Here is an 8982-nt window from a genome sequence, read left to right as displayed (position 1 = left end):
AAATTGACTACTTGGTACCCGTATATGCACGAGAAGTAGGAGTTTGAAAATAAAATGTAGAGAAAATTGGAGTGCGAAATTGGTTGGTGCATGAGGGCTAGCTAGCACTTAGGCTATTCGGCCTAAATCAAAAATCGTCGAATTCAAATGAAGAAACTTTTTATTTTCCTTTTTTTTTTCCTTCTTTCATTTTCTCTCTAGGAGGGAGGGAGGGAGAGAGAGAGAGAGAGAGAGAGAGAGAGAGAGAGAGAGAGAGAGAGAGAGAGAGAAATAACATGTTTGTCTAACAAAAGGGAGATTGTGATCTTATCTTGACTTTGTCCAACATTTTTTTCTTTTCGTCCATAGTTTTTTTTTTTTCTTTCTCTTTTTTTCCCTTTAGTATTTTGGTAGGCATTCAAATGGTCAACTTCAACTGTTATTAAGTATAAATAAATAAATAATAAATTAAAAGAATATATATATATATATATATATATATTTAAAATGCATAAAATTCTCCCTTAACTGAATGAATCAGTACATAACTGCCTTTAAGTATTTACAATATTAAAAATACTCATTCCATCTAATTAATGATTAGATATTTTAATGGATTTGCTCATTAAAAGAAGAGATTGCTTCAATACTTGGAAATATTTCACCTCTTTTTTCCCACTTCTACAATTGTAATTTCAATCTATGGGCAGCATTTTAGCCCCATTTTAATTTGTGGAGTCCCTCTTTGTGCCGTTCTCCTTCTATTCAATAAATTCTAACTTACCTTTAAAACAAAAAAAAATTAAATTTTTAATGAAAAAAAATCCTTCAACTCAAAAAATATCCTTATAGATAGATGGACAAAATTTATTTTGTGGAAGTTCATTAAAAAAAACTTTGACTAGTACTAAAAAAATTCCCAATTTTGTGGTTAGGCCGAATTGGTGGCAGTGACAAGCAGATCATTTCTCACGGTCATCTTCCTACGTAGTGCTCTGATAATGATTGGGACCGCCGCAATTGAGCCTTTAATTGCCAATCTTGGCCACTATGCTATCAACAACTGCAACAATTCTCCAAAGTCACCTTCTTCAACAATCGAGATTTTTATGAAGTCATCTCAGGCAGCTGTTCAAATTTACCCATCTCCACAAAGTCGTTCAAGGGTCCCGAAAAATATAGATTCATAGGCACATGAGTAGTCTAAACTTGATCAATGTGTCGGGCAGAATTATAAATAAGTGATGGTTCTGGACAATAAGACCTTAGTTAATTTTATTAATTTTTAAAATTATTTTAACTAAAAAATGTTATTTTGATTAGTCTTCCTTTAAACTTCAAAGGTTTTGGCAGTCTCTCAAGATTATTATTAATTGTGTAACTTGTTTAAATAGTTGAATGTGGTTATATTGGCTAGTAATTGTGAGTCCCCAATTCTTAACTTGGTCACGACCTAAAGGATATTTTAAAAGCTCATAAAGGTCCATTTATAGGTTAGGGTCATAAAGGCCTAAGTGAAATCCTAATAGCGTCATGACATGTTCAATTATCTCTTAACCTAGTTACGGTAAGCTCTTTAACCATTGTTGTAGCTCACCATATCTGTATATATATATGTATGTATGTATGTATGTAGGTGAAAGTTATTTAACGCGTGGAGTGCCGAATGTTTAGATGTTTGATTGGGAACAGTGAAATCTGATCGGGGGACAAACATATTTGGTGACTTTTTTCCATTAATTTTGGTAGCTACCAAGTTAATTATGAAATGGAATTTTTCATTATTTTCCACATGCATTATTATTCATCTATAAAAATGGATGCTCCTCATCCCCTTCTTTCCTCATCTCTGCAATATCATCCCCATCCATTATCACACAGCTTTTAGCAATATGGCACGGACTTATGTGTTTTTTATTGCAATTGCATGCGCTTCCGCTCTCATCGCTTCTTCCATGGTTTCTGCCGAAGTCATCGAACGCACGCTCCACGTACTCTATCTATATATATATAGTCTTTTTAATTTCTGTTTTCATTACTAATTACTGATATGAGTGGCTCAATGAGTTGAGTTTATGGGTTGAAGGGTTGAATTATTTCATTATTATTGATAATTCGGAGGCTCCAACCACTATCGCCCCATTTTGGACACTATGTTGCAGTACCAAACACGGGATGGTGAAAGTTGCGCGTCCATGACGCACCCCTGGTAATTCACCGGAGTAAACTTTTAAAGAAAAATTGAACCCAAAACCTTGGGGCCACTAAAGTTACAAGTCGTCCTTAACACTTGAGCCATTAATTTAAAGTCTTACAATTACAATGTATTGCAGTTATACATCTCCTTGTTTTTAACAAGGTCAAAGAGAAATACATTAGAGGAACTATTTCTTAAGTTTAACACCCGAGACCGTCAAATGTTTTGAAGATTGATTACTCATTCAAGTAATAACCGTGCATGAAGAATGCATTATTGCACTGTTTTCTTAAAAAAAATTTATGGCCCAAGGATTTTAGTCATTATTGTGCCACATTGGATGATATTGTGCGGCACCAAACCGGGAGAGGTGAAAGTCATCTGCCCACTGACGCACTCCTGGTAATTTACCAGCGTAATGCCTCAAGGAGGAATCAAAACTGTGACCTTGAAATCTCCAAAGTCACAAGTTCGCTTTTACTGCACTGTTTGCCTTAGAAATAGCCAATTTAGTTTACGACAAGACCCTCTACTATTATAAAGAAAATGAAAATTTTGTTTGAGCTTTAGGGAGTGGTTTCCCCGTATACATAAAGACTGCATAGTATTCAGGTACTAAATTAAGACATGTAATAATGAACATAATGGCATAACTACAAATATCACAATTGAAAATTAATAAGCATAAATTATTTCACTTTTCATGCATTAATGTTTCCATTATTATTATTATTATTATTATTATTATTATTATTATTATTATTATTATTTGTGAATTGTGGAGCAGGTTTCAAACATAAATGTGAGTCTAGTGTGCAGTCAACAACTAATTGTTGTGGCAAACAAAAGTCTACCTGGTCCAACCATAGAAGCTCGAGTGGGTGATGTCATTATTATCCATGTTTGTAATGATTCCCCTTACAACCTGACTATTCATTGGTAAATTCCTCATATCAAATATTTTTTCAAAAAAAAGTTCTTCATTATATATATGTATGTATATGTATATACATTATTTATTCATCAAATTAAATTATTGGTAGCACATGAACTAAATAATTTAAAAGATAGAGAAAAAAAAAAGATATTGTCGTTGAAAAAAATTGCCCAACCACATGCATTGAAGATTAGTGCAAAGTAACTAGCTAAAAACTAAAGGCTAGAACATAGCACTTGAGCCCAATCCAACAAATTAAGGAATTTGATCTTGAGGGAGTCCGGAGAGGATTAAGGGTAGACTACACTTTTAATTTCTTCTTTGAGGTATGTGTAAACATTTATTATGATAAAATATGAAAGCTCACTATTTGCACTTTAGGGGGGAAAAAAAACACTAAAATAATAACCTTTCATTTCTTTCATTTTTCTTTCATCTTCCATGTAAAATGAGAATCATGAAGGTTTGTAGAGTGAGACTAGGTAAATTTGTCACTTTAATACATTAAAATTAAACTATTAAAGCTAATGAGTGATTAAACATTTTTATTTAATCTCCATCTCCTCATTGCATGACCCATTCTATCATCATCATCATCACTGTCATTGTCGCACATCTTCGTCATCATCATCATCATCATCATCATCATCAATATTATTATGTTATTATTGTTGTTCAAATCTATAATGAATCAAACATTGTAGGCATGGAATTCATCAAAAATATAGTGCTTGGGCTGATGGAGCTACTTATGTAACTCAATGTCCAATACGCCCCGGAAATAACTACACATACAAATTTACAATCACACGACAAGAAGGAACCTTGTGGTGGCATGCCCACCATGTATCATTACGAGCAACGTTGTATGGGGCTTTCATTGTCCGCCCACCAAAAGGCCAATCATACCCTTATAAGCTTTTTCCATATAAGGAAGTTGTCATTACCTTAGGTAAGCAACACTCTTATGCACCCTTGCTATATGTGTATGTCCTTATTGTTGCACCACATTATTACTTAAATTTATATCCACATTTTCATGATTAATTAATTTGTTTAACACAATGTTAGCAATGTTTGATCATGTGTTTTAGATAGCATTCTAACTACATAACACATGAAAGTGAGATTCAAGCATCATAATACAAGGATGAATCTTTTGATAAACGTGGAATGCTAGTTAAATAATTAACAAGCATCATATATAGATGCCACAAATCTAAACTATTGACTTAATTAAAATAGAGAGATAATCAAATTAATGATAAGCATAAGATCACTTGGTGAAAGTTAAAATAAAGGAGGAATACAAATTTTGAAAAGAAAAAGTTCGCGATTATAAGGATGATTGAAATAAAAATGGCCAGTATAGTGCACAAAGCTCCCGCATATGCGGGGTTTGAGGAAGGGACATACTACAATGGGTTTATAGTATGTATTTTTTTTTATTTTTTATTGTGCAAAAGGTTGTTTCCATGCCTCAAACTCGTGACCTTCAGGTCAAATGGCAACAACTTTACCATCGTGTCTGAAATCCCATTCATTAGGATGATTGTAATAATAATGAAAATTGAAATCTAGTTTAAACAAATCATGCATTCTACAATTTTACTAGGATCTTGGGTGATCATTTGGAGTAGTATATCAACTAGACATATGAGCCTATAAATTTTAAATACATTGATGAATAGACATTGTTATTGATGTGGATTGTTAACTAGTAAATAATGTTTAAACATGCACAACATGTCACATTACTGAACAATTGGTGTGGTTAACATGTGGATGTAGAGATAATGATATCAATTGGTCTAAAATTTAGTGAAGCATAAAATCTATGAACATATATGATATGACATTACACCTTTATGTTCTTAATAGCTATCAAAAACCCATTTCAAATCATTTTGTTGGATGAATTAAATGGAGGGTTGTTTTTGTCAACAAGATAATCATAAAAGACCGGGGTTACTTTTTTAAAAAAAAAATAACAAAATAATTATAGAAGTTCTTTGATTATTATAAAAAAAAACTCATGACTATTTGGTGCATAGTTGTCACAGAATGCAGTTTCACATTTGAAAAATTTAAATGATGTATTTGTAATTTTATTCATAAATAAAAGTTGTACAGAAGAATAAGATTTAGGGTAAAGACACTCACCTCCATGAGGTTTAACAAAAAGATAGAGACCTCTTCTAAAGTTTCAAAAATCTTAGGAACCTCTCATGAGGTTTGTAAAAAATGACGCAAATTTGTCTTGATTTTCAAAAGTATCACATGCCTCTCCCGAGGTTTGCTAAAAGGCATAGACCTCTCTTAAAAAAACGTATCGCTTTTACAAAATAGAAGTGTAGGTTTGTATTTTTTTGACAAATTTCAGGAGAGGTTACTTGAATCTTTAAAATTTTAGGGAAAGTCATTGTCTTTTTGCAAAATCTCAAGGAAGGTAATGTCTTTTACCCTATGATTTACCATAAAATAAAACTTGCCCATGATTATGAGGATGATAGTGTGATAATTGGCTGTTGGACCAAGTTGAAACAAATTATACATGCATGTTAGGGTTTTATTCTTAATAATGAGCTCAATAAATAGATTTACGGACAACATCAGTTTTTCAAGCAACTATTGTATGAACTCTCACCGTAGGGGAGTGGTGGAATGCTAATGTTGTGGATGTGGAGATGGAAGCACTTGCCAGTGGGAAGAACTTTAATAATTCTGATGCCTTCACCATTAATGGCCTCCCAGGCGATCTCTATCCTTGCACCTCCCAAAATGGTGTGTAACTATATCAAGTAATTATTCAATAACTCATTAAGTGACGTCGTCTTACCATGCAGTATCCATTAATAATGATTTTGTTCAGAAACATATGAGCTCAAAGTGGTGCAAGGAAAGACATATCTGCTACGTATTATCAATTCTGCACTCAGTAAACAGCTCTTCTTCATGATAGCCAACCACCATTTTACAGTTGTCGCCGTCGACTCTTCCTATACCAACCCATTCAAAACCGACGTCGTCCTCATGGTCCCTGGCCAGACCACTGACGTTCTCCTCACAGCCGACCAGTTGCCGGGAACTTACTACATGGCAGCCAGAGCTTACGCCAGCGCCGGCCGCATCCCCACAGAGAATACCACCACCAGGGCTAGACTCGTCTACGACTGCGCAAACAGTAACGCATCAACCCCACCAATGCCTCGCCTTCCAGACTTCAAAGACACAGCCACCGCCTACACGTTTAACAGCAACCTGACTGCGCTTGTAACGGCACCGTTTCGGTATCCCGTCCCCACCAACGTGGACCACCACATGTTCATTACCATCGGATTGGGCTTCTCCCCGTGCGGGGAGAATGCCACGTGTAAAGGCCCGCTAGGGCTAAGATTCGCTGGAAGCATGAACAACATATCCTTTGTGTTTCCCCATCAAGAGTCAATTATGGAGGCCCACTATTATGAACACAGTGGGGTCTATTATACAGGTTTCCCTGATCAACCCCCGAGGATCTTTGACTACACCAATAGTAGCCTTAGCTTTGATAAGTCATTGTTCATGACTAATAAATCCACGATTGTTAAGGAGTTTGAGTTTAACTCGACAGTCGAGATTGTGTTGCAAAACACAGCCTTGGTGGCTATAGAAAGCCACCCTATGCACCTCCACAGCTTTGACTTCCATGTGTTGGCTCAAGGTTTTGGGAATTTCGACCCAAAAAATGACCCCGCCAAGTTCAACTATAAAAATCCGCAGATCCGAAACACCCTCGCCGTTGCTATTGGAGGATGGGCCGCCATTAGATTTCGAGCAGACAATCCAGGTGCCTTTCTAATTTCTTGCATTCTTTTCGCTCAAAACCCTTTTGTCTTAAAGATATATGTATTTTTAGTTTCTAATTCATTTAATTTGAGGTTAATTATTCTAGAACATATAATAGAATATAACCATCTATCACTTATCCCTTGCCAAAATCCTCTCCTGTCTGTCATCAACAGAAATAATAAGTTAATTTTTATATTATTAATAAATTATAATTTCACTTTCCATCACCGCAAAGTTCAATATATGCATTTTTGTTGTCGAAGCATAACTTAATTTAATTTATTTTATAATTATATATTTAACTTAAAATATAAATTTTCAAATATGTGCATATGTGTATGTGTGTGTGTGTGTGTCTATGTATATATATATATATATATATATATATATATATATATATATGGGTCTTTCCTAATTCACTTTATATTGATATTAATTTTATTTTTTATTAATATTTATTAAAAATATTTTTAGGAAATGCGCATGGCACATGTGTAACATGTTTTTATTTATTTTTATGAAAATGACTGCTTTTATATTTTTAATTTCATATATCTTATAATTTAAATAAATTTTTCATGCTCGTAATATTTATTTTATATACAGTTCATTCTGAATTAGTAAGTTTCTAAATGGTCAAATAGGAGTGAAGTGCAATGTAATTTCAAAAAATTTCACATTTACAAGTTGATTGTGACTCCTGGATTGATTGATTGACTAATTAATAGTAATATTTTATTACTGTCACCCTTAATTTGGATTATGAAGATATGAGTTGTACAGGTGCATGGCTAATGCACTGCCATGTCGACGCTCACGTACCTTGGGGACTGGCTGCCGTGTTCATTGTCAATAATGGAGGCACTAAAGATTCCGCACTTCCTCCGCCTCCCAAAGATCTTCCCTCTTGTGCGTAGCATGACAAAGCCATCCATCTCAAGCGAAGCTAAATACCTCAAAGGCTTTTATCTTAGAATGAGTCTTTGATGGACACAATAATTGTCCCACACCTAAGACCTGCCTATGTAGGTGTGAAGCCCTTATGTTCTGTGTGATGCACACTCCAATATATATACTCAATATTTCCTTACATACATGGTTTGAATCTCACTATTAATTCTTCCTTTTTCAATTATACTAGTACAGACCTGCGCCATGTGTCGGCACTAGGTTTAGAATATTCCTTTTGGTTGCCAATATATTCATCGTTTGCTTTGCTTACTTTTTATTTAAAATAAAATCGTCACTTTATTTTAGTTTTTTAAAAGGTAAAATAGAGGAAAATTTTCTCCTTTTAAAAAGATCCGATTCGGGAAGTTGTTAATAGGGAAGGCGGACTTTTAAATCTCTTTATTTTGAGCCTTTTTAAATCTCTTACTCCAAAAATGGTTGCAGCGCTTACCCTATGTGATTGTGTGTGTTTTCACTTAAAAAAATTAATTTTTGAGGAAAAGATTGGAAAATAGTAAAAAATAATGCTTGTAGGATCAGGTGCTCAACCGCCTGTAGAGAGCGAGAGACCGCTTCCTACTTGTTTTGCTTTATTCATTTGCTGTGATTTTTGAGATTCTCGCTCTTTACTCCATCATAACAGAATTTTATGGAATTCATACAGAAACATAAACCCCATGGGAATTCCACTACTTGGATGCCTTAACAAATTCCTCAAATAGTCAAACAAAAACAAAGAGAAAAGAGAAATGAACAAATAAAACCTTAGAGTTTTTTTAGTTTTGGCTAAATCTCTCAAGGTAGATTGCCTATATATCCTCTATTAGAAGAATGAACTCACCTATAGTTCGAAAATGTTTTCAAAAACAACTTTTAGAAAATAGTTTGGTGATTGTTTTTCATAAAACACTTGAAATCATTTGAAAATCCTTGAAAACACTTGAAACCTCATTGGAAAAGAAAAAAAAAATCATCAATTCTTACTAGAAAATTGATTTTTGAATGAAAATTTCGTAAAGATTAAAATCAAGTTAAAAAATTAAGAAAATCCTCATTTTTCCATTCTCAAGCCACTTCACGGTTGATT

General features: G+C 33.9%; 1 protein-coding gene across 1 annotated transcript; it reads left to right on the top strand.

Annotated features, from left to right (window-relative positions):
• Positions 1-1871: 1871 nt before the first annotated feature.
• Positions 1872-7861, top strand: LOC131167605 (laccase-7-like). Its single transcript, XM_058126400.1, has 6 exons — positions 1872-1970; positions 2964-3115; positions 3818-4065; positions 5766-5897; positions 5986-6942; positions 7728-7861. Exons 1-6 carry the CDS (start codon positions 1872-1874, stop codon positions 7859-7861), a joined length of 1722 nt encoding a protein of 573 aa, XP_057982383.1.
• The last annotated feature ends 1121 nt before the right edge of the window (positions 7862-8982 follow it).

Source organism: Malania oleifera, chromosome 11 (genome assembly GCF_029873635.1).
Source record: "Malania oleifera isolate guangnan ecotype guangnan chromosome 11, ASM2987363v1, whole genome shotgun sequence".
NCBI classification, from domain to species: domain Eukaryota; kingdom Viridiplantae; phylum Streptophyta; class Magnoliopsida; order Santalales; family Ximeniaceae; genus Malania; species Malania oleifera.
This window is presented reverse-complemented; position numbering and strand designations above follow the sequence as displayed.

What these genes read in the sequence shown, in the direction of transcription:
- LOC131167605 (XM_058126400.1), top strand. Translation starts at nt 1,872, where the DNA reads ATGGCACGGACTTATGTGTTTTTTATTGCAATTGCATGCGCTTCCGCT. An exon ending in TACAACCTGACTATTCATTG is followed by an intron (nt 3,116 to 3,817) that starts GTAAATTCCTCA and finishes CAAACATTGTAG; the next exon opens with GCATGGAATTCATCAAAAAT. An exon ending in TCCTTGCACCTCCCAAAATG is followed by an intron (nt 5,898 to 5,985) that starts GTGTGTAACTAT and finishes GATTTTGTTCAG; the next exon opens with AAACATATGAGCTCAAAGTG.